At 35.2% G+C, this 26,741-nt stretch overlaps 1 protein-coding gene across 1 annotated transcript in view; it reads right to left on the bottom strand.

Moving 5' to 3' along the window:
• LOC116582283 (fibronectin type III domain containing protein 3C1-like) overlaps positions 1 to 26,114 on the bottom strand; it is a 48,808-nt gene extending 22,694 nt beyond the window's left edge. The window contains exons 1-22 of the mRNA XM_032329704.1: positions 25,939 to 26,114; positions 25,303 to 25,419; positions 24,314 to 24,436; positions 21,828 to 21,903; positions 20,353 to 20,429; positions 18,320 to 18,791; positions 16,818 to 17,735; positions 16,255 to 16,307; positions 15,779 to 15,921; positions 13,389 to 13,448; positions 12,899 to 13,037; positions 12,334 to 12,387; positions 12,097 to 12,218; positions 11,838 to 12,012; positions 10,602 to 10,688; positions 10,260 to 10,398; positions 9,617 to 9,685; positions 8,915 to 9,033; positions 8,690 to 8,795; positions 7,603 to 7,706; positions 7,273 to 7,386; positions 5,487 to 5,636 (exon numbers count right to left, since the gene is read on the bottom strand). Of these exons, the coding sequence (XP_032185595.1) occupies positions 5,487 to 5,636; positions 7,273 to 7,386; positions 7,603 to 7,706; positions 8,690 to 8,795; positions 8,915 to 9,033; positions 9,617 to 9,685; positions 10,260 to 10,398; positions 10,602 to 10,688; positions 11,838 to 12,012; positions 12,097 to 12,218; positions 12,334 to 12,387; positions 12,899 to 13,037; positions 13,389 to 13,448; positions 15,779 to 15,921; positions 16,255 to 16,307; positions 16,818 to 17,735; positions 18,320 to 18,791; positions 20,353 to 20,429; positions 21,828 to 21,903; positions 24,314 to 24,436; positions 25,303 to 25,383 (3,381 nt within the window). The 5' untranslated portion in view covers positions 25,384 to 25,419; positions 25,939 to 26,114. The remainder of the gene's footprint in view (positions 1 to 5,486; positions 5,637 to 7,272; positions 7,387 to 7,602; positions 7,707 to 8,689; positions 8,796 to 8,914; positions 9,034 to 9,616; positions 9,686 to 10,259; positions 10,399 to 10,601; positions 10,689 to 11,837; positions 12,013 to 12,096; positions 12,219 to 12,333; positions 12,388 to 12,898; positions 13,038 to 13,388; positions 13,449 to 15,778; positions 15,922 to 16,254; positions 16,308 to 16,817; positions 17,736 to 18,319; positions 18,792 to 20,352; positions 20,430 to 21,827; positions 21,904 to 24,313; positions 24,437 to 25,302; positions 25,420 to 25,938) is intronic.
• Positions 26,115 to 26,741: the final 627 nt, after the last annotated feature.

Consider the following 26,741-nt stretch of genomic DNA (forward strand, 5'->3'; position numbering starts at 1 on the left):
CTGTCATTCAGAATGGAGGGAGAGATAAAGAGCTTCCAGGACTGGCAGAAACGGAAAGAATATGTTACCATCAAGCCATCCCTTCAAGAAATAAGGGGGACTCTATAAAAGAAGAAAGACCCCAAGAGCAATATAGACCAGAAATTTAAAGAAAGAATCTATAGAAACAGGGACTTTATAGGCAATATGATGACACTAAATTAATATATTTCAATAGTTAAGAATTAAAAAGATCATTAAACCTCTGGCTGGATTTACCCAAAAGTAAAGGGAAAGGGACCAAATCAAAATCATGAATGAAATGGAAAATATCATAACTAACACCAAGGAAATAGAAACAGTTATTAGAAATTATTACCAGCAACTATATGCCAACAAATTAAGCAGTTTGGAAGAAATGGATGCCTTTCTGGAATCTTATAAACTACTAAGACTGAAACAGGAAGAAATAGACAATCTGAATGGACCAATAACCAGTAACAAAATTGAAGCAGTAATCAAAGACCTCCCCAAAAGCCATACTCCAGGGCCAGATGGCTTCCCAGGGGAATTCTACCAAACATTTAAGGAAATCATACCTATTCTACTGAAGCTGTTCCAAAAAAATGGAAATAGAAGGAAAATTTCCAAACTTGTGCTATGAGGCCAGTATTACCTTGATCCCCAGCAGACAAAGACCCCATCAAAAAGGATGTTTACGTACTAATACCCATGATGAACACAGATTCCAAAATACATAAGATCCAACCAATAGGATCCAACGATATATTAAAAGGATTATTTTACATGACCAGGTGGGGTTTATTCCTGGGATGTAAGGGTGGTTAACATTTGCAAATCAGTCAATGTGATAGATCACATTAACAAAGAAGGGACAAGAATAAGTCAATCAGTGAAAGACAATTATCATCTGATCTTTTTGATATGAGGAATTTGATAGGCAGGGTAGGGGGTCATGGTGGGAAGGGAGGGAAAAATGAAACAAGATGTGACCGGGGAGGGAGACAAACCATAAGAGACTCTTAATCTCAGGAAACAAACTGAGGGTTGCTGGGGGGTAGGGGGAGGGATAGGGTGTCTGGGTTATGGACATTGGGGAGGGTATGTACTATGGTGAAAGGTGTGAATTGTGTATGCCTAATGATTCACAGACCTGTACCCCTGAAACAAATAATACATTATATGTTAATAAAAAAGGAGACAAGAACCTTATGATCCTATCAGTTGATGCAGAAAAAGCATTTGACAAAATACAACATCCTTTCCTGATTAAAACTTTTTGAAATATAGCGATAAGGGAACATACCTCCATATCATAAAAACTGTCTATGAAAAGCAGACAGTGAATATTATTCACAATGGGGAAAAAACTGAGAGCTTTTCCCTTAAGGTCAGAAACACAAAAGGGTTGCCCACTCTCACCACTTTTGTTCAACATAGTACTAGAGGTCCTAGCCTCAGCAATCAAACAAAAAGAAATAAAAGGCATTCAAATTAGCAAAGAAGTCAAACTCTCTCTCTTCACAGATGACATGTTACTTTATGTGGAAAATGTGAATGACTACATCCCCAAGTTATTAGAACTGATAACAATTCAGCAACGTGGCAGGATACAAAATCAATGCACAGAAGTCAGTTGCATTTCTACAAACTAACAATGTGAGTGAAGAGAGAGAAATTAAAGAATCAATTCCATTTACAATAGCACCCAAAACTATAATACATACCTAGGAATAAACCTAACCAAAGAGGTAAAGGATCTATACTCTAGAGACTACAGAACGCTTATGAAAGAAATTGAGGAAGACACAAAGAGATGGAAAAACATTCCATGCTCATGGATTGGAAGAGTAAACATTGTTAAAATGTCTATACTGCCCAGAGCAAGCTACACATTCAACGAAATTCCTATAAAAATACCATCAACATTTTTCACAGAGGTGGAACAAGCAATCCTAAAATGAGGATGGAACCAGAAAAGACCCCGAATGGCCAGGGAATTGTTGAAAAAGAAAACCAAAGCTGGGGCATCACAGCCTGACTTCAAGCTATATTACAAAGTTGTGACCATCAAGACAGCATGCTACTGGCACAAAAACAGACACGTGGATCAGTTGAACAGAATAGAGACCCCAGAAATCTAAACTTTGTAGTCACAGTCTTTGACAAATCAAAAAAGAAGATCCAATGGAAAAAGGACAGTCTCTTCAATAAATGATGCTGGAAAAACTGGACAGCCCCATGCAGAAGAATGAAACTGGACCATTCTCTTACACCATACACACACAAAAAAATTCAAAATGAATGAAGACAGGAATCCATCAAAATCCTAGGGAGAACATAGACAGTAATCTCTCTGACACTGGCCACAGCAACCTCTTTCAAGACATGTTTCTAAAGGCAAGGGAAACAAAAGCAAGAATGAACTTTTGGGACTTCATCAAGATTAAAAGCTTTTGCAGAGCAAAGGAAACAGTCAACGAAATTGAAAGACGAACCATGGAATGGGAGAAGATATTTGCAAGTGACTTTACAGATAAAGGGCTGGTATCCAAGATCTATAAAGAACTTCTTAAACTCAACACCCCAGAAGACAAATAATATAGTCAAGAAATGGGCAGAAGACATGAACAGACACTTCTCCAAAGAAGACATACAAATGGTAACAGATGCATGAAAAAAAGTTCAACATCACTAGCCATCATGGAAATAAAAATTAAAACCACAGCGATATACCACCTTACACCAGTTAGAATGGCAAAAAAATAGACAAGAAACAACAGATGTTGGCAAGGATGTGGAGAAACCGGAACCCTATTACAACTGTTGATGGGAATGCAAGCTGGTACAGCCTCTCTGGAAAATAGTATGGAAGTTCCTCAAGATATTAAAAATAGAGGTAACCAATGACCAAGCAATTGCACTACTAGGTATTTACCCCAAAGATATAGATGTGGTGAAAGAAGGGGCACCTGCACTCCAGTGTTCATAGCAGCATGATGGCCAAACTGCGGAAGGAGCTGAGATGTCCTTCAACAGAGGAATGGATAAAGAAGATGTGGTTCTTATATACAATGGAATATTACTCAGCCATCAGGAAGGATGAATACCTACCATTTGCATTGATATGGATGGAACTGGGGGGGATTATGCTAAATGAAATAAGTCAAGCAAAGAAAGATAATTATCATATGGTTTCACTCATATATGGAACATAAGGAATAGCATGGAGGACCATAGGGGAAGGGAGGGGGAACTGAATGGGAAGAAATCAGAGAAGGAGACCAACCATGAGAGACTTGACTCCAGGAACCAAACTGAGGGCTACGGAAGGGAGGAGGGGGTCAGGGGATTGGGTAACTGGGTGATGGGTATTAAGGACGGCATGTGTGGGCATGAGCACTGGGTGTTTTATATATATGCGCTACTAGTGAATCGTTCAGCACAACATCAAAAATTAATGATGTACTATATGCTGGCTAATTGAACATAATAATAAAAATATTGTACATCAATTAAACTATACTTCAATTAAAAAAAATAAACTTCTCATTGAGCTTCACTGACACAGGGATAGGAAGGAAGTAGAGTGCTAACTAGCCTGAATCACACCATCTTGGCCATTCTGTTGCTGCTGGGTGAGGGTGGAAGTTTGGTTTGCCAACACTAACCCTTCAGGGGAATTAGAGTGTTGCTTCCTGTTTCCATCAAAGAGGTGTGGAAGATCATAAGGTCCCTGCTTGGCCATACTAACACCAGTTGGCAGGGGATGGGAGCAGAGCACTGCCTGATTTTGCCAGGCAGTGAATGGAAGATTAACTCTGTGCTTGGCCCTGCTGGAACTGAAACCACTGGGTAGAGATACTGGAGCATGTTCCTTGCTTCTGGGGTGGCTTGGATGGTTAGCTTCCTGCTCGGCCTGTTGAAATTTCTGGGGTAGGGAATAGCTGGAATGTGTGTAGTTTTTTATGTTTTATTTATCTTTTTAAGATTTTATTTATTTTGATACATAGAGAGAGATATGATGAGAGAGGGAATACAAGCAGAGGGAGTGGGAGAGGGAGAAGCAGGCTTCCCACCGAGAAGGGAGCCCAACGTGGGGCTTGATCCCAGGAGCCTGGGATCACAACCTGAGCCGAAGGCAGTTGCTTAACGACTGAGCCATCCAGGCACCCCTGTGTATGGTTTTTTATTTGAGATTTCAATTTCATTTCGCTGGTGTAAGGTGACATTACTTAAGAGATTTTCTGTGGTTAGGCTAGCATTTTCTCAGTCATTTTGCTGGTGGGATATAGGCTTTTTTTTTTTTTTTGAAGGTTTTTTTCCTGTCTCTGTTGGTAGTTCTGAAACGGAAGCTTCTCCCATACCCTTTTTGGGACAATGTCAGGTGATAACAAAACCCAGTGGGGCTCATTACTGTGTTGTTTTTCACGTTGTGAGGTCTGTAGGATCTTTTTCTTTTTACATTTTTCTTTCTTTTCACAATTCATAGTCTAACTATGCTTGTTTGTTGTGTTATGTTCCTTTTTTTTAAGTTGTATGAAGGAGGACCTGGGAGGTATGGGAACATTCCATCTTGGCAGGATCACATTCCATTGATTTTTACCTCTCAAATACCTTTCAAATCCATTAATGTCTTAGCCTTCCCACTGTAGCATCTTTAATATTAATAAACTCACCTGTCCTTTGGACAATTGCAGTGGCCTTCTCACAAATATATATTGTCATTTTTTTTTAGATACCCAAAAAAGTTGACAAAAGATTTTTAAAAAATTACTTCCAATGATGAAAGCCAATCTGGAAGATGGAGCTTGTATTTTCCATATTAGGGCTTCTACAATTCAATGGCTTTAGTTTATAGGGACAACGTATCAAATCATTCCAAATTTGGATTGACTACCCAAATCTTAAAGTTGTGTGTCTTAAAATTATAGTAGTTCAGAGGAGGAAGAGATCATTTCCAGCTAAGGTTTTATGAGACAAGATAGGCAATGGTTAAGGTATGAACAGATGTACAAGGCATACTTGGGGTGGTGGTAGAATAGACTTGTTTGTTTGAAATATTTTTCTGAAGTTTTTCCCAATTGATGATAATGATCACATTGAGTGCTTTTTAATTTTACATATTAACAAGTCACTAGATTAGATATTTTGATGTGGTAGGTCTGAGTGAAGGTGCCAGAGTCAGTGTTTTAAACAAGCATTTCAGGTGATTGTAAAGTTCAAGGTAAATTAGGAAACAGAACTGTGGAAAAAATAATGGCAGATCAGGTTGGAATAAAAAGTAGGTTCCTGAGTATATGGGGCTTTATATGCTAGGTGAAGAAGCTCAGAGTGATGTTGCTGAACATGAGAAATATTTAACATTTGGAAGTCTGTGACTTCCTTCCATTTACTACCCTGGAATTGGTGCCAGTATTATGGATGTAGATAGTATAGGTTAATAACTGTTGTCTTATTTACATTGGAATAACTGTTAGGATTACCTGAACTCTGCAAAAATATGTAGTTGCAGGAATGAGACTTCTAACTTCATAGCTTAGACAAGGGCCAGTATAAATCAAGTGCATTGATTCTTCACTTTGTCCCCACTCAAGTCTGTATTCAGTGATTTCAGCACCATTACACACAGGAACCTAAAAGATGCAACAAACGCAGAAATTGAGTTCTTACTATAAATTGTCATTGTTCCAAATATTGTGGAGAGTTACAACATAATTTTTTCAATATCAAAACCCATAATCTATTAAATGGTATGAGGCAAGTGTAGAAATAATTAAACATAAGACAGAGCACTATAGCTAACATTAAAAGGCTCAAATAAAATTAAGAGAAAGGATTGGCTAATCCCACATATTTGATAAATTCCTATTTTTAATTTTTTAAAATTTATTCACAAATGGATTACTTAAAAAAACAAACTTAGATATATTAATGTTGCTTAATATGACTATTGATTAGTAGGATCAAATGCGAATTCCAGTATTCCCTGGATTTCGTACAGTGCTGTAATCAGACTTGTCAATTATTATTATCAAACTAAAGCTTTTGTGTCAATGCTAAAGTACCCACTTCTAGATCCTGGGAAGAATGTTAGAAAAATTCAAAGATAATGTAGGTGGCTTAATAACTAGGCCTTTTTTTGTTTTTGTTTTTTGAGCTTATTTAAATTGGGAGCTATTCGCATGGATGCAAAATATTTTTTAAAACTTCACTATCTCATAGTCACGTTTTTAATGTGTCATATTGTAGAGTTACATGTAAACAAACAGTACCAGAGATTTCCCAATGAAGCTTTAAAAAAATACTAAGTTCTATAAATTGATTTAATTTTATTATCTCTTGTTTTGGTTTTAAAAATTAAATTAGTTCTCTAATGATCACTTATTTGGTTTTCCAAATTTATTAATCTCTATAAATAAAGAGTCTGGAAAGCAGGATTACCATAGTTTTAGCCATTTATTTATTTGTATTTTATTTATATTTATTTATTAATTTTAAAAAATATTTGTTTATTCGACAGAGAGAGAGAGAGAGAGAGCAAGAGAAGGAACAGAAGTGGGGCCAGGGAGAGGGAGAAGCAGGCTTACTGCTGAGCAGGGAACCCAATGTGGGGCTCAATCCCAGGACCCTGAGATCATGACCTGAGCTGAAGGCAGATGCTTAACGACTGAGCCACCCAGGGGCCCCTCGTTTTTCTTTTTTAAGATTTTATTTACTTATATATTTTAGAGAGCAGGTAAAAGCAGGGGTGGGGGTGGATGGGGGAATCTCAAAAAGATTCTATGCTGAGGATGGAGACTGATGTAGGACTTGATCTCAAGACCTGAGATCATAACTTGAGCCAAAACTGAGTCAGACCCTCAATCGACTGAGCCACTCAGGTACCCCTAGTCTTAGCCTTTATTTCTTTTTTTCTTTAAATATTTTATTTATTTATTTGTCAGAGAGAGAGAGAGAGGTAGAGGGAGAAGCAGGCTCCTCACTGAGTGAGGAGCTTGGTGTAGGACCCAAACCCAGGACCCTGGGATCATGACCTGATCCAAAGGCAGACACTTAACTGACTGAGCCCCCCAGGTGTCTCTTGCCTTACCCTTTCCAATAGTACCAGTATCAGGTGTTACGTGTGTTCTAGAACCATGGTCCAAGATTTATGGAGCATTAATCTAAACTCTGACTCCTTAGGGAATTGTAAACTTTCAAGAAACAATACTAAACCAATTACTGTGCTCTTATATAAACAAAATTAATAAAAATAAATTGATAACATACCACCCAACTAATAACAACACAGGTTGGACCCTTGCAGGTTAGCACAGGTATACCACATTGAGAAGGAGGGCTTGGGACTGGTGCAGTTTCACACTTCAGTGGGTGAGATCCCAACTACAAATAAACATAAACAAACAAATAAGAAAACACAAAACTACTGTGCAGTTATGGTCACTCCCCATCCTGACAGGAAATAGAAGCATATATTCATCCAAAGTGAAATGAACCATGAATGGATCATCTGAACAATATAACTTTCCCAACACTATTAACTACACTATTAACTACTTTTAACCAGAAACTGGATTCTTCAGAAATTAATTTACTCACTATGCATCTCACTTTGGAACTAGGGTTTCCTTGTTTGTCATCTTGGTTATCTTCTGCCTTTTTGGCATATGCAGGTGCCTCAGAGTTTTCATTAGGATGATTATCTACAAAAATGTGCAGAATAAACTTTAAAAATTTGCAAATAATTTTAAGGGTGGTCCTTTAAAATAATACAAAATAATTTCAGGAGACACAATGTCAAAACACTTAATAAAGTAACAGAAAACTCATATTAATTTGTGTCAATTAACTTAAAAAAAAAGATTGTATTTATTTATTTAATTGACAGAGCGAGAGATACAAGCAGGTAGAGCAGCAGAGGGAGAGAGAGAAGCAGGCTCCCCACTGAGCAGGGAGCCCAACACGGGACTCCATCCCAGGACCCCAGGACCATGACCTGGGCCAAAGGCAGCCGTCCAACCGACTGAGCCACTCAGGTGCCCCTGTCAATTAACTTTTAAATTTCTTTCGACATTTAAAACATTTATGACAATATGGATGGACCTAGAGGGTATTTACTAAGTGTTGTGAATCAGAGAAATACCGTATGATTTCACTTATACGTGGAATCTAAAAAACAAACCAAACAAACAAAATAGCCCCCCCCCCAAAAAAAACCAAACAAAAAAACCCCCTAGGCTTTTAAATACAGAGAACAAATTGGTGGCTGCCAGGGGAGATGTGAGTGGAGGGATGGGCAGAATAGATAAAGGGAATTAAGAGGTACAAACTTTTAGGTATAAAATAAGTAAGTCATGGAGATGAAAAGTACAGTATTGGACTATAATCAGTAATATTGTAATAACATTGTGTGGTGATAGATGGTGATTATACCTATTGTGATGAGCATGACTAATGCATAGAATTATTGAATCAATATGTTGTTCACCTGAAACTAGTATAACACTGAATGTTAATTATATTTCAAAAATTATTGTGATTTTAATTACCAAATAAGAGTTTTCTAAATATTATTTGATTTTATAGTAAAAATTGCACTTACTCTCCCTTAATAACATTAGTTAATTAAAATCAGAGGTTACAAGAAATTTAGGTGAAGTCCTTCAAATCATACAAGATGCCTCACCACATTTGATGTTGGTTTCTTTGGTCTTTGCTTCACCATTCAAGGGTGGAGGATGGCAAGATGCAGGAGAAAGTGTAGGTGTTTGAATAGTCAATATATCTGAAGGCTAAGAGAAATACAAAATACCTTATGATTATATTAAATTCAATTTCAGTTTTTTAAAACATTTAGTAATATAGGTCATTTCAATCTGCAATTTAAGCACTTCCCTCTCTGTTTCCTCACCTGGCTTTGACCTATAGGTGAAGTACAAAAGACTCTCAGTTTATATGTAGTACCAGGTTGCAGGTGATTATATAGAAATTCCTTTGTGGTTCCATTGTAGATTATGTTCCAGGAATTCTCTGGAGGGATAAAAGCAAATTTATCTAATTTATCTACATGTAGCTTGTAAATTTTATGGGTCCCATTATTTTCTCATGTATAGTCTAAGAAATAAGCATTTTGGAAATTAACTGTGTCCCAGTTACCTATTTACAATAGTTAAATTATTGTATTCCTTACAGAACTACCCATAAAAAAATAAAAGATCAGTAAATAAACATAATGCTACTAAAAATTGGAGAAATCCAAGTAAGTCCTGGATTAGTTTATAGTATTGTACCAATGCCAATTTCCTGGTTTTGATAATTGTACTATGGTAATGTAAGATATTACTTCTAGGAGAAACTGAGTGAAGGTTATATACAGGAATTCTCTACACTGTATTTGACAACTCTGGATAAGCCTAAAACTATTTCAAAATAAAAACTTTAAAAAATCACGATGCACAGTTGTGATGAGCACCAGGTGTTGTATGGAAGTGTTGAATCACTATATTGTACACCTGAAACTAATATTACACTGCATGTTAACTAACTGGAATTTCAATTAAAACTTTTTAAAAACCTTATAATTTAACTTTGAAAAAAATTCATGATGTCTTACCATCTGAATTTTCACTAACTTCTAAACTGTAACTTGAAATGTATGTCCCACCATTATCTTTGGGTGGTTCTGAAAAGAGAAATAAAATTAAAATTATTCTTAAATAAACTTAAAAGTCTTTCACTGGAATGTTATCTTGTAAATTAAATTTTTTATGGAGAAAAAATACAAACATGAAACTTAATAGAAGATTGATATTAGACATGAGCCAAGTAAGATTTTAAAGTTCTTGGAAGAGACTAAAATGTTAGGTATTTGTACCTTGAAGTAGATTTTGCCAGTTTGGAGGCAAAATGATTTATAAAAACATAATTTCTTGTAAAGTTGGCATTTATCATTGATGTGTCTTTTAAATTGTGGCCTCTATATTAGATATAATCTTACTTGGAATAACCATAACTTTTGAGGGCTCATATAAAATTTAGTGATTTTTTTCACGTGTGAATTAATGAGATAGCAATAGAAAACTCAATAGAGAACTATAAAAAATGCCGTTTACAACTGAACTCATTTATATGGTGAAATATTTCAAAGGCACGTAATTTAAGAGAATATTTTATAAAGCTGAGGGCAATTAGAAAAAGATTTCTTCTCAACAGTTATATTAAGACAGAAAAGGTACATTTTAAATAAAAAAAATTACCCCATCCAATTTTTACTCTGTTTGCATAGATTTTTCCCTTTATATATGGTGTTTTAGGGGATCCAGGCTTATCTGGATAGGTAGTATATTTTACTTCTCCACTGGGGTTACTCCTTCCTTCCAGATTGTAGACAAAGATCTGTTTGAGTAAAAGAGAATATCTTGGTTGACCACTAGGAATAAATATGTGATTTGAAAACATGCATAGTTTGCAAATAATATTATAAAACCAGTTATCAGAAGATTTCTGAGAACTAAATGTAAAAATCATTTTTCATCTCCAGGAAGAATATAATTTTATATTAAAAATATGATACAAATTTATAAATTATAGCCACATACCCTAAACTTGTATGTAGTACTTCTCTGAAGATTTCTTATAGTGCATGAGAGGTCTTCTCCATTATATTTAGGTTTAAAACCCAACCCCTGGAAATGAAAGACAATGAATTTAGGAATTAGGCTTAGATTCAAGTTCCAGCTTCAGCTTATTTTCCATCTGGGTGGTCCTGAGCTAATCCCTTAGTCTCTCTGATCCTTAGTTTCTCTATTAAAAAAAATGGAGATACTTTCTACTTTAAAGGGCTCCTTTTTAAAAAGGATGTAATGAGATAATGTAGATGAAGGCACTTAGCATATTAATTATACAGAACTCTTCCTAAATGTTAGTTGCTTTATATAAAATGTGATAAAATATAAATAACATAAAATGTACAGCTGCCTTTTAAGTCGTGTAGCCTATTTAGTATAGACTTGTTTTAGTATAGACAGTTTGTCCACCTACATCAGGAATCCAGGGAGATGAGGAAAGGGTTTGGCCTGTTAGCAGTGTGCAGAGAATCTGTGTGACCATGTAAGGTCATCTGGGATAGGCCCAAAGTTGAAGAACTAACACGTCACCATGTATCTATTGTGTTGTTATGGCTGCTGCTGCTTTTAGCTAATCTTCTAGTATTTAAGTATCTTCAGAACTTCCTGTACTGGCTTACCTAACCTTGGCTCAGCATTGGTCCCATCTAGAACACAGAGACGGGAATCATGCAGTTTGATTGAACAGAAATTAGCTTAATCATAAGGGAAAAAGGAGGAAGTCTGAGAAATAAATTCTTAACTGTAGAGAACAAAATGATGGTTCCCAGAAGGGAGGTGGGTAGGGGGATGGGTGAAATTAAGGAGTGCACTTGTGACGAGCACTGGGTGTTATATTTAAGTGTTGAGTCACTAAATTGTACACCTGAAACTAATACCACACTGTTAGCTAACTGAAATTAACTAATTTATTTATTTAAAGGATTTTATTCATTTGTTAGAGAGAGAGAGCACAAGCAGGGAGAGTGGCAGGCAGAGGAGAAGTGGGCTCAGTAGCCTGATGCTGGACTTCATCCGAGGACCCTGGGATCATGACCTGAGCAGGAGGCAGATGCTTAACCAACTGAGCCACCCAGGTATCCCAACTAATTGGAATTTAAATAAAAACTTAAAAAAAGAAATTAAATCTAAAAATTTTCAGTATGAGATGCATGTAAAATGTACCTAAAACTGAAGTTGAAGATTAAAGCATGTGAAAAGAAAACTTACAGATCCTGCTTCTTCCATTTCTAGTACATAAGTAAGACTGTCATTTGGATTTGGGTTAGGTGGGGCACACCATTCTAGTGACAAATTACAGATTCCTGCTTCTTTTAGCTTAGGAGGTGGAGGTGTTGGAGGCATAGTTCCTGATGTATGAAAGACTGCTATTTCACTGAAATCACTGAAAAATAAATTAATATGGAAAAGTTATTTTCAGGTTCTTGTTAAAGTATAGACTTTTAAATATTGCAATAATTCAATGTACCTCAATCCAAAGTTATTTTTGGCAGCTAGTCTGAATGAATATTTTGTGGAAGCATTCAATTTAAGGATCTTGTGCTGTTTCATGGTACCCATATAGCAACTTTTGAAGCCTTCACTTTTGCCCTTAGTAATAGATGAAAAAATGTTAGAATATTATAAAATGCTGCAAATATAAAAATTCATCATAATATTAATAACCATTTATAAACAAGTGCCTTTAAGAAATAACATGGTTTACCTCATCCCATTCCAAAAGGAAGCTGTTTATTTTGGAACCATTATCATTGGAGCCCTAAATATGTCAGAAAGATAAAATTATGATGTTCTGTTTTTATACAGTATATGTACATACATACTATATAATTAAAGTGATTGAAATTATTGTAAAATTAATCTGCTTACATTTTGTTTTTAAAGCAACCCAGATTTAAAAGTTAAAATGCATTTTTTACAGTCTATAAGGCATACCCAAATTCTATGTCTTGTTTTGTTTTTGAAGTTTTATGTAATAAAGAAAGTTAATAATTAAGAGGCAGATTTGTTGGTAACTACAATTATAAATAAATTTAGGTTATAGAAGTTGTCACTTAAACTTTTACTAATTGAAATTATGATAGACATTTCTCAGTTTACTTGATGCTTGATATAAATAGAAGAGAAAGATGATTATGGAAAAAAGAAAAGTGCTAGGGAAATAGGTCAATTGAGGCATGCATAATTTCATATTTAAAATTTAGGAGAAAGTAGAAAGCATGTTTTTAAATTAAGACTTGTTCGGGAGACTTTGGCAGTAAAATACTTACTTTCCACTGTAAATTCAGGCTGCTCTTGGATCGGTTAATTAATCTGGGTGCAAGTGGAGGGTCTGGTTCACAACCTGGAGTTGTGAAGCTAACCACTTCAGACATAATTCTATGTGCTGAGCTTCTTATGGTCGTAATTCTAAAAATGTAATGAGAGTTGTTGTAGGCTTTCAAATATTTATCCTTACATGTACTAAATTGGATACTTGAATTCCCCGATACATATTAGGAGCTAATTATAAAAAACTTTCTAATAGAGCCAAGTAGGATTGTTACATGTAATGGCTCCCAAATCACCCTCTCACCAGTACTTAGTGAAAGAAAGTGAACTAATGGATTTGGAGAGGGCTGTTTTGAAGCATAAAGGATGGGCCATTCTGTTGGCAAGTAGCAATGCTGACTGTAGAAATCATAAGTAGTAAACTGATACAGACTGGGGAGTCTGCCTGGCTGCAGGGTGGGTAGGGGTTGTGTAGGATGGAATTCTTACCTTATGAAATAGGCCATGGATGGTTGTAGATCAAGTAAAGTAAATATAACTCCATCACCACTGTGAACACAATATTTCTTTATAAATGATCTTACAAGTATTTAATAGCTAACAGTCCTAATCTTACATATTCAAGTGACAAAGAAGCACAATTTTCCTTGAAATTTAGATAATTTTAGCCCATTTTATACGAATGTCAAAAGGTGATACTAATACTTCAAAGTCTTGGGGAACCTGTGTGGGTCAGTTGGTTAAGTGACTGCCTTTGGCTCAGGTCATGATCCTGGGGTCCTGACATCAAGCCCGCATCAGGTTCCCTGCTCCATGGGGAGTCTGCTTCTCCCTATCTCTCTCTGCCCTTCCCCCTGCTCATTCTCTCTCTCAAATAAATAAATGAATAAATAAATAAATAAATATTTAAAAAAATTATTTAAAAATACCCCAAATTCTTCATTTGCATGTGAAATTACTATGGCTTTATGAAGTGAAATTTTTATAATTTTCCCACTGCAACTTCTTCATATTGTAATAATACGGATTTGTCTTTAATTAGCTTATTTTTTTAAAATTTATTTTTTATTTTCAGCATAACAGTATTCATTATTTTTGCACCATACCCAGTGCTCCATGCAATCCGTGCCCTCTATAATATCTACCACCTGGTACCCCGACCTCCCACCCCCCACCCCTTCAAAACCCTCAGATTGTTTTTCAGAGTCCATAGTCTCTCATGGTTCACCTCCCCTTCCAATTTTCCCCAACTCCCTTCTCCTCTCTATCTCCCCATGTCCTCCATGCTATTTGTTATGTTCCACAAATAATTAGCTTATTTAAAAGTGTTGATATGAAAAGTCTCAAAGAGGGGCGCCTGGGTGGCTCAGTGGGTTAAGACGCTGCCTTCGGCTCAGGTCATGATCTCGGGGTCCTGGGATTGAGTCCCGTATCAGGTTCTCTGCTCATCAGGGAGCCTGCTTCCCTATCTCTCTCTCTCTCTCTGGCTGCCTCTCCGTCTACTTGTGATTTCTCTCTGTCAAATTAATAAATAATATCTTTAAAAAAAAGCCTCAAAGACACTGCATCATGCAATTTATTCATTCAATTACAAAAGGAAATCTTTCTGGGGAGAGTACTTATTTGCTACATTGGATCAAGTGGCTGGGCTTCCACATCTATGTCTTTCTGAAACTGTCACAGGTGCCGAGGTGTACTCTACCAACTCAAAAGTGTTCTTGCAGGCTATACCCCAGATATAGTCTCCAAAAAAGTTAAAAGTTACTATTTTTAAGCAAAAGCTAATACTTCTAAGCAAAGAACACTCAAAGTGATAGGGTGATTATAGTATTTTAATAAAAAACAAAAATATTTATGAAATACATAACACCAGAAAAAGTCCACCATGAAACCTCATGCAAAACTTAATTTTATAAGTAGCTTTTCTTACATTTTACATCTTCCCATCCCTCTACCCAATATAGATTGTGTATTATAATTCTTAAATTTGAAATTTCTAGTTGCTAATTATAAAGGAAATAAAACTTTACATAATAATTACATTTAAAATTTCACTTTGAGCCTCCGAGTAAAGATGAGAAATTCTAGTAAACGAAATTTAAAGTGCATTATCATTTTAAAAGTGCTGTAGAGACAGCTCCAGACCTCTGACTTATTTCTTGCATAATTGTTTGGTGGGCAAAGGAATTTGTTTTTCCTCACTTGGGATTTCCTTTATCCTGTGCCTCTGTTCTTAGATTACATGTCCTCATTCAGTCGAAAAGCTGTTTGTTCAGAGTGGTTGGGTATGCTCTTGCTGTGTCATCCACTGTATCTTTCCTAGTCCTGATTGCATCTCTCTCTCTTTTTTTCCCCCTGGTTGTATCTTTTGAACACATACCTAAGCTCATCCTGCTGCTATCATAGCTCCACCTTATAACTAGCTTCTATAATGAAATTTCCAGGAAAGTCTATCTTAAATCCAATTGCAACATAAATACCTCACTTGTGTAGGCTACCATAAAGTGAAAAATTTTTTCCCCCTAAAATGACCTAAGTGAAAAAAGAAAAGGGAGAATTGGAGGGAACATTTTCTTCCCTGAGTCTAAACTTGTCAAATAGGAAAGCTGTAAACTGAAGAGAATGGACCAGTTGATATTTAAGATCCTTCTTAGCACTAACATACTTATGAGTCCATGAATTTCAAGGACTGACCTGGCAACCACCAGGTATGGTTTTTTTCATAAAACCATTTTAGTATAAAATTGTATTCAAAGCTTAGAAAAAATTGCAGAAAAAATTCTTTAGAATTCAGCATAGGTATAAGTTGAGGTCTATACATTTAGATAGCATATTTGAATTGAATTATGAGAAATGAGAAAGATTAAAAAGAGACTTACACATATACATTTTTATATTTTCCATTTTTACCACTATTAGATATTGCCAGTTCAAATGTCACAGGAGATTTGGTGTGATCACATTTCTCAGAACAATGTAGTTTCCATGAAATAGTAGCAGATCTTGTTTGAATATCAGAAACCTAAAATACATAACAAAAATTCAAGTAGGGTGTTTAAAAAATATAATCTGTAACTTATGATATAATATTTCCCTCAGACTTTTTGATGCTAAATATATTGTTCTCTTCATATTAGGTGCTTAAATACTTTGATTAAACAATGCTATTAATATTATATTTAATAATACCATTCTGAATCTTTATGTATTGAATAGCTAATGGAGATTATGAAATTTTAACCAAAAAAGGCTTCAAATTAAAACTTTACTAGAGAAAAATATCAGTGAACTTGCATAATTTAGAATAAAAAAGTAAATTAAAAGGAATACTTAAATATTCACTTTAGTTACTTACTACAGGTTTCTCAATGGTGAAACAGCATGACTTTCCATGTTCTGTTATGCATTCTAAAAGGAAACACCCCAAAATAAAATATTACATTGGTAAAGACAAAAGAAAGAAGTTAGATGTCTATTATCCCACTGCAAATATGTCATCACCAGGAGAGCTACTAAACATCTAGTAGCAATTTACATTAAAATTTTAAAAGAAGAGAGCAGTCTAAAGTGTATGTTATTAAACAAACTCTAACAAAAGACAGAGTCCACACTTTAAATGAAATAATGTGAATTCATTAGGACTGTAGAGTAACTTGCAATGTTTCAGTGGCAGACAACTAGAAAAGAATTATGTGGTGTACACATAAGATACATGACACATTTTGTATGAGGATGGTCATTTCTCCATGACTTAAAAAGGCATCCCAACTGTGGTTTCATTAAGAGTTTAGATTTAGGGGTATAAAGAGGATAAGAGGAAATGGAAACAAAACAGCACTTAAATATTTAATATACACTGAGATTCCTAAACATTAAGATATTTATTCACTGGCGACAAAACCAAACTCCTGACCTTACCTTTTTCTGCAGCATTTGGTGATGCGATCTTGCTTTGTTTTCCACCTGGTTTCTGCTTGATGTCTCCACTTTCTGTAGCACTCCATTTCTTTCCATGACTAGTCTCAAAATGAACACTGGCAGTGCGGGAATTGCTGGCAGCATTGAGAGCACCATCAATAGTAGAAGTGCTGGGAGCACTTTCAGAGATGGGAGTGTTGGGAGCATGGTCAGAAATGGAAGAACTCGGAGTGCTGTCAATAGGTGATGGTCTGGGAATACTGTCAGAAATGGAAGTATTGGGGACATAATTAGTGCTGGAAGGGCCTGAAACACTATCAGTGGTGGAAGGAAGAGCATTGTCTGTGGTGGAAGTACTAGGGATATGGTCAGTGGAAGAATTGCTGGGAGTATTATCAGCAATATGAGTGCTTGGAGAGTTGTCAACAGTGTAAGTACTGGGAGTATTGTCAGTAATGTAAATGTTCTGAGCACTGGTCACGGTGTAGGTACATGGAGCATTGTCCACGGTATAAGTGCTCAAAGTATTTTCAACAGTGTTGGTGCTCGAAGTATTTTCCACAGTGTAGGTACATGGAACATTACCCACAGTGTAAGTGTTTGTAGTGTTGTCTACAGTGTAGGTACCTGATGCACTGTCAACAGTGTGGGTGTGTTGAGCATTCTCCACAGTGTAGGTGCTCAAGGTATTGTCAACAGTGTAGGTACTTGGAGCATAGTCCACAGTGTAAGTGTTTGGAGTAGGAGGCATACTGGAAAAATCATTGGTTTTGTTCATAGGCAAAGAGGTGTTAACTATATAGCTAGTCTTGTGTCCTCCAAGTTGGCCTTCTCTCATTTTTTTCTTCATATGTTCTCCCATGTTAACAGCCCTTTCATCAGACTGGTTATAATTTGCTCTTCCATGGGAATAAATTTCTAAAAGAGACAATGGAGTACTGCTTAATAATTATAATAATTACATATCTCAAGTTCTTTTAAATCTTTTCTTCAAACCAAAATAAGCATGATAAGCAATGTTTTACTTTAAAAAATTTTCCCGTTTTGCTTTAATACAGATATTAGGTCTGTATTTTTGTAATGTATTGATATGTACAGAAAGAAAAACAGGAGCAGATATTGTTTTCCTAGGGAATAACTCCACTTCCAAATTTTAATGTCCTAAGATGATTATATTGTTGACCCTTCAGTGTCATTTATATTCCCACTGTGTGGCATTAATAATCAAAACACTCTTTTATAATTTTCCAATATGATTTTATAGACCCAACCAGTAAAAATAAATATCACAAGTCAATGTGATATCAAAGTACAAAAATATATAGAAAATTATGTTTAAACACAAGCCAGTACTCATTTTTATTAATCCTAATATACATGCATGAAATGAAATAATTCATGGAAATGTTACTACTTTCTACTTTTTTCATTTTAATAATTTCCCAAAGCCCTTAATTTTAACAAACTCAAAATATTTCCTGTTTAAGAAAATTATATACTACCATGCTGCTCTTGGTATATAAATGTTGCTGGTGGTAGCATTGGTGGTGGTGGCATCTGTGGTGGTAGCATTGGCGGTGGTGGTGGCAACGGTTGTGGTGGCATCGGTGGTGGTGGCAGCTGTGGTGGTAGCATTGGTGCTGGTGGCAGCTGTGGTGGTAGCATTGGTGGTGGCGGCAGTGGTTGTGGTGGCATCGGTGGTGGTGGCAGCTGTGGTGGTGGCAGCGGTTGTGGTGGCAGCTGTGGTGGTGGTGGCGGTGGTGGTGGCAACTGCTGTGGCAAAGGCTCTTGGATATAAGGCTGTGGGAATTCCCCTTGAACTGGGGGATACATAAGTTGAGGACCTTGTGGATACATAGGAGAGGATGGTCCAATGAAGTGTGATACTTGTGGTATAGGAGCGGGCATGGTTGTACGATAGTCAATTGTCTGAGGCACAATGATGATTTTGCGAATGCCATTTTCTTCCACCACCTAAGTTGGAAGACAGAACCATATAAACATATTAGAATTAATAAAAGTTGTCATTTTAAAACTAAGTTAGAATTATATCCTGTGCTCTTAATTTAGAAAACCTAAGGGATCAGAAAGTAATAACCAATTGAAACTATGTCAAGCAGAAGACAAGATAATTCTTCCTCATCTCCATATGTATGGCTTTCAAAAAGGTAATTTTTAACAATAGATAATATATTAACATTGTTTAAAACCATAAAGGATAAAAAATGTAAAATTTCCCTCCTAAATCATATCTACTATTGTTCTTAGTTTCTCATGAATCCTTCCAGAATTTGTCTATACAAGCAAGACTATAGATTCTTATTTTCCCTCTGTATTACATAAAAAGAAGCATTATTTGCATTATTACTATCTGTACCTTGCCTTTTACACTTAGCAATGTATCTTAAAGATCTTATTATATCAGTACATAGAACTACACCACTGTTTTGCATAGCTGCATAGTACTCCGTTATTTGGATATCCTCCATTGTACACAGTCCTCCATTGACAAGAGTGTGCATTGTTTGCAGCCTTCCATGATCACAAACAATATTGTAATGAATAATTTTGTACATTTATTATTCCAAATTTGTGAAAAACACATCGGTCAGATAAATTTCTTCAAAGTGCCATTGCTAGGTGAAAAGGTATATGCATTTGTATTTTTGTTAGTTATTGTTGAAATAGGTAATTCCATTTAGAATCAAACCATATTATATTGACTTATTTATCATGTTATTGATTTCCACAGCTGTGCAATAGGAAAAGACATATTCCCAGTTATAAAATTTAGAGGCCATGAAATCTATTGTTAATGTCTATAGGAGACATACTTCCCTGTCCACTTTAGTGCTTGGTAAATATTTGAAGAATTTATTAAAAAAATGCCCTTTGTTGTCCAGCAACTGAGAATGAAATATTACTGAACAGAAAACAGTAATTTTAGGGACCAAAGCTTACACAGTATCAAAAGCCATTACTGTAGCAATTGTAATAGGTAATCAAGATTGGTTACAGTATTCAGAAGCAAAAAACAATAGAGAATTAATGAATATGATGAGATGCAAATTCATTAGATGAATAAGGAATTATTTACAAGACAATCTAAGGGAGATTTGGTTAAGTTTAACTGCAATTTTTTTTTAAGCAATGATGATAATAAAATGAACAACTAAATAGTATTTCAGAAGTTCTATCATATAGTGACATAATAACTGTTAAATGATACTTTAGGGCTAAATACCAAATAAAACCATACTCATAGGGGCGCCTGGGTGGCTCAGTGGGTTAAGCCTCTGCCTTTGGCTCAGGTCATGATCCCGGGGTTCTGGGATCAAGCCCCGCATTGGGCTCTCTGCTCAGCAGGGAGCCTGCTTCCCTTCCTCTCTCTCTGCCTTCCTCTCTCTCTGCCTTCCTCTCTCTCGCCTGCCTCTTGGCCTACTTGTGATCTCTCTCTGTCAAATAAATCAATAAAAATATTTAAAAAAAAACAAAAACAAAAACAAACAAACAGAAATAAACCATACTCATATACCTGAGACATGTAACCAGGAGGAAGATATATTGGTGGCAGGGTACCACTTGGTGACATCAGAGGTACATCAGCGGGTCCTAAAAGAGAATTATTACTAATAAATTCCTTAATAACTTTAAACAAAGTCCATTTAACTTTTCACAGTGAAAACCAGCTCCAAGCTTTGACAACAGCCAACCATTTTCAAAGAGTCTGTTGCTTACTTGCAAGGGAAACTAAGTATGAGTGTAGATGAATCAATGGAAATTCATCACAACTGATGGAAAATAAAGCACATAATGGGGATTGGGCAAAGTTTATATTATAAAAACATTGGCAAATTTAAACACTAATAAAAAGGAAGTATCAGCTTTCCAGTAAATTGTTCTTTTACTTATGTATATACTGAGTAATAGAAGTTTTACTCTGAACCATAAAATAGATTTCTTTTAGTGATGTGACATAAGAAAACTTTAATTTTAAGCTTCTCATTGATAATAGTAAAGTGAAATAGCTTTTAGAAAACAGAATAACATAGAGAAGGACCCAATGTTACTCATGATACCCTACATTTACACTAGATAGTCTTACTGTCTTAAACACACAATTGCATAGGAACTAAAAATACAACACAGAATGGAAACTTTTATGAGTCATCATCTTTTATTTACCTGAATTATAATTATTGCTTTGTTTTAATAATCTATGTGGCTCTCAAGTCCTAGAATGGTATTTACTTTTAATAATGGGGAAAATAATATGAGTTTGTAATAAACTTTATATAGCAGCCATATGGAATCCATTGCTAAATGATAGTTTTTAAAAAAATGATAATGTTTTGAAAAATTTTTGAGACATAGCTCTAAAACACTTCAGGATACAAAGTAATTGGCATAAGAACAAAAATTATCATCACAATTTGAAATAATATTAAATCTTGTGTGACGTAAATGTTAATTTTATATTACTATAGAATCAATTCTATGTGCTATACATTTGCTATGTATGTATGCATATATATAGCAAACTAAAATGTATATATAAATAATTTATCCCCCTCCTGTATAATGTTCTATCTTGATTACCTAGTACAGTGCTAGAACATGATAGGCACTAAAAAAAAATACTTGAATGTATGAGTGAATGAGCTCTCTGAAGACCTCAGTAGTCCTCTCCTATAAGAAAAGAATCTAAAACTATCAGTCACTGTCAGTGTATGCCAGATGTGAACTTTTTCAAGTGAAATTACTGAATTAATCTTCAATTAAAAAAAGTAACTTACATGAAGATCTCTGGTAAGACTAGCAATACGAGCCCTAGTTATTATATTGATACTATGCTCCTATGAGGACCATATAAATTTAAGAGGATTCCATCTGGCTCAGATGGGAAGGGATACTAATGGAATAGATTACTAGTAAAGTCATTTCATACTAATATTTAAATTTACCCTATTTGCTTTCAAGAAAAACACATCTAGTTATACTTCTACTGACCTTGGATATTCTGAATGTTCCCATCATCAGACTTGATGGTGAGGGTCTCCCCAGGGTTAACTTGAACCAATATAATCTAGAAATAAACCATTCTTTGGTGACATACTTTTCTGTTATTTAATCTAAGAAAAATCATTGTCATTTTTTAAAACTTTTATTTAAATTACAGTTAGTTAACATACAATGTAGTATTAGTACCAAGTGTATAGTTTAGTGATTTAACACTTACATACAGCACCCAGTGCTCATCAAAACAAGTACATTCCTTAATCCTCATCATATATTTAACCCATCCCCCTAATCCCTCCATGCTGGCAACCAACAGTTTGTTCTCTATAGCTAAGCGTCCACTTCTTGCTTCCTCTTTTTTTCCTTCATTCATTTGTTTTATTTCTTAAATCGCACACATGAGTGGAATCATATGGTATTTGTCTTTCTCTGACATTTCTCCTTAGCATTATGCTCTCTAGCTCTATCTGTGTCATTGCAAATGTCAAGAATTCATTCTTTTTGTGCCCGAATAATATTCCATTGTGTATATATATACACCACATCTTCTTTATCCATTCATGAGTCAATGCACATTTGTACTGTTTCCATAATCTGGCTATTGTAGATAATGCAGCTATAAACATGGGGGTGCGTATATCCCTTTAGATTGGTATTTTTGTATTCATTCGGTAAATACCTAGTAGTGCAATTGTGGATCATAAGGTGGTTCTATTTTTAACTTTTTGAGGAACAAGACAGGTATGTCCACTCTCACTTTTATTTAACATAGTCTCGAAAACCTAGTCACAGCAATCGGACAGCAAAAGCAATAAAAGACTTTCAACCTGGCAAGGAAAAATCAAACTTTCACTATTTGTAGATGACATGATACTCTATATAGAAAACCCCAAAAGACCCCACCCTAAAATTGCTATAACTGGTGCAGGAATTCAGCAAAGTTGCAAGATAAAAATCAATGCAATCATTGATTGCATCATGGAAGTCAGTTGCATTTCTATACACCAATAATGAAGCAGCAGAAAGAGAAATTAAGGAATCAGTTCCATTTACAATTGCACAAAAACCATAAGATATCTAGGAATAAACCTAACTGAAGAGTAAACAACCTGTGATCTGAAAACTGTAAAACACTTATGAAAGAAATTGAAGTTGACACAAAGAAATGGACAACAATTCTATGCTCATGGGTTAGACCAAATATTGTTAAAATGTCTATATTATCAAAAGCAGTCTACTCCTTTAATACAATCCCTATCAAAATACCACCACCATCTTTTCAGAGTTAGAACAAACATTCCTAAACTTTGTATGGAACCACAAAAGACCCCAAATAACCAAAGCAATCTTGAAAAAGAAAAGCAAAGCTGGAGGCATCACAATTCCAGACTTCAAGTTATACTTTAAAGCTATAGTCATCAAGATAGTATGGTACTGGCATAAAAACAGACACATGAAAAATGAAACTGGACCACTCTCTTGTACCACACAAAAATAAACTCAAAATGGATGAAAGACCTAAGTGTGAGACAGGAAACCATTAAAATCATAGAAGAGAACAAAGGCAGCAACCTCTTGGACATTGGCTGTAGCAATATCTTACTAGATATGTCTCCTGAGACAAGGGAAGCAAAAAGCAAAAACAGACTATTGGAATTTCATTCAGGATAAAAATCTTCTGCACAGTGAAGGAAATAATCAACAAAACTGAAAAGCAGCCTATGGAATCAGAGATGATATTTGCAAATGACTTATCAGAAAAAGAGCTTGTATCCAAAATCTATAAAGAACTTATAAAACTCAACACCCCCAAAGATAATCCAGTTAAAAAAGAACATACATAAATAATGAATCATGGAACACTACATCAAAAACCAATGAAGTACTGTATGGTGACTAATGTAACATGAAAAAAATAAAAAAGAACTGAACTGTAAAAAAAAAAAAAAAAAAAAGCATGAATAGACATTTTCCAAAGAAGACATCCAGATGGCCAACAGACACATGAAAAGATGTTCAACATCATTGACCATCAGAGAAACGCAAATCAAAACTACAATGAGATAGCACTTCACACCTATCAGAATGACTAAAATTAACACAAGAAATAATACGTGTTGGTGAGGATCTGGAGAGAGGGGAACCTTCATACTCTCTTGTTGGTGGGAATGCAAACTGGTGCATCCACTCTGGAAAGTGGATGTTCATTATTCTTAATTTGAAAAATATTCAAACTTACTAATCACTGGGATCTGAAATGCTCAAGAAGAAGAGTACATTTGGATCAATGGGCACTTAGGAGAAATTCAATATCCTAAGTAATGGGTCCTCCCCCAACCAAGTAAAATTTAATATCATAAGGTCATAGAAAGTAGGTTCATTGACATGGAAAGACCAATTCCTACTCTCCAGGAAAAAAAAAACAAAAAAAGAAAAACAGAAAACAAAACTTGTCTGATGGTAAAATTCAGATGTACTTGTTGTATCCAGTATTGAGGACAAGAAGGCCATCTAGTATATCTTTTGGGATGAGTCACTGTTTGTGAATAATTAGTAGTATATTGTGTTCCAGAAGTGTTGTCCAGATGATAATTCCCCATCTAGTAAAAAAGAAAGGGCACTTAATTTCAGGCAGGTCATTTTTATCTCAGCTCCTTTTGATATTGTGATGTCAAACCAAATTCTAATCCAGAAGTACAATATTTACTTTTTTTTGAACTCCAAAGAAAAAAGTTAAGTGATCTTTTCACCCTGTATATGTAGGGAAGACCTTTCCTGAATAGGGATGCCTGGGTAGCTCGGTGTAAGTTAAATGGATGATTTCAGCTCAGGTCATGATCTCAAGGTCCTAGGATTGAGCTCCACATCAGGCTCTGTGCACAGTGGGGAATTTGCTTCAGTCTCTCTGTCTCACTGCCCTTCCCTTGCTTTCTCTCTCTAAATAAATGAATCCTTAAAAAAATCTTTTCTTGAATAGATTTCTTCAAATGAATAAATGCTAAATCTATAAAATGTTCTTTCTTGAGACCAATCCTGTAGGTAGAAGTCATTGTTGCTCAAAATAATACCTTTAAATATTAGAAAATTGAACTCAAAGCTAAGGAGTATGAAAGAAGGTTAGTCTGTTTTACAGTCATATTTTTAGACTATTCATCAAAAGATACTGTCTGTGGATAGTATAAACTTTCAACACCAGGACTTTTAAGCTGGTCAAAGAAGGCTGGAAAAACAGCTAAAGCAACCCAAAAGGAGGTTATATGTGACCTAAGCTAATGTTAAATGTCTCTAGTGGGATTTTTAAAAGCCTACAAGGAAGATAAATCAATGTTTGTGTAAAGACTGAAAACTTATAAACTAAGTGACCAATCATAAAAATGATACACTTTTTCTAAATAAAAGCCAATACTGGATTCAAGAAGGATTTGATCAGTTATAATGAAAAAAGAAAAAGCAAAAGTATCCTTACCTGATGCATGGGTTCGCCATTGATAACTGATGCCATGGGAGGTATTTCAGTAAGAGTAGGTGCAACCCCATGTTCATCCATTTCTAAAAAGATTGGCTTTCACAGTAAGTGGTGTTTCTAAAGTGTGTAATCATAAGTTAAACAATGAAGTCAAAGTAGTGATTTTAAATGACAAAATATGATGATCTACTCCTTAGAAAAGCCATTTTACATACTTTATCTCTCAAAAAATGTTACTTAACTGAAATTGTTTTATGGCAACATTTCAAAATAATCATTTGTCATCATAAATAAAAATACGTGAAAATTGGTGTCAAGATATTGGAATAGTTTTCTTCACTCATGAAAACAAGTGAAGATAGCTTCATTTCACAGTGTGAAGAGTTGTTTAGTTAAACAAGTCATTGGTCAATTTGATCCATTTAGATCAAGTCCAATTCATTTCCAATCTATGATTTCAACTGCCAAATAAGACTTCATATTGATTAGAAGGATGTAATAATTAACTAGATTCCTTTAAAAAGATAAGAACATAGAAATCACCTTAACTCAGATACTAAACCCAAATATCTTAAACATAACACAAAGCTTCAAACCCAAACCTTCAGACTTAAAATACTTTCCAGGTTCAAATACCTCATGTGTAGATGGCACCAAGTGATGAAATATGGTAGGTTAGCCCAGACCCTTGATTCCATAAACACATGGACAAAAATCAGAAGGAAATGTATGATTCTTTTGAAGGTGGAGAAAGAGGATACTCAAGAGAGGACGTTTCAGAGCTAGTCAAGTCCTCCAAATGAAGTGTACTGTTGTGCTTCACAACTCCTTGGTAACACTGATGTAAAAGAATGTTTACTATGTCATAATTCTAGTCACTACTTACATCACTTCCTTACCAAGATTTTTATATAGTCTTAAGAGACTTTTTACTGCAAATACAACTTTTCATAAATGAGAGACTAAAAATTTTTAAAAAGACTTTATTTATTTATTTGACAGAGAGAGAGAGGGAACACAAGCAGGAGGACTGGGAGAAGGAGAGGGAGAAGCAGACTTCCCATTGAGCAGGGAGCCCCATGTGGGGCTCGATACCAGGACCCTGGGATCATGACCTGAGCCAAAGGCAGACACTTAATGACTAAGCATCCCATTGCTCCTCAAATTTTTTTAAAAAGAAAACTTGGGAATTATAAAGAAATATGGAGCCTATGTAGCAGGAAAATGTACATGTTCTCTTAGGTTAACAATAGAGGAAATAGCTACATACTTAATGTTCTTTTTAAATATCTACTCAACAGTGAAAAGAACTTTAGACTAATTTAAATCTCTCTTGTTTTACCACAGAATTTCTTCCACTTACAGCTAAAGTAATTGTTCTTCAGCTCTTTCAAATACTGCATTGATCAATATTTAAAGCAACATACAATGACATTTTA

This window comes from Mustela erminea, chromosome X (genome assembly GCF_009829155.1).
Source record: "Mustela erminea isolate mMusErm1 chromosome X, mMusErm1.Pri, whole genome shotgun sequence".
Lineage (NCBI taxonomy): Eukaryota > Metazoa > Chordata > Mammalia > Carnivora > Mustelidae > Mustela > Mustela erminea.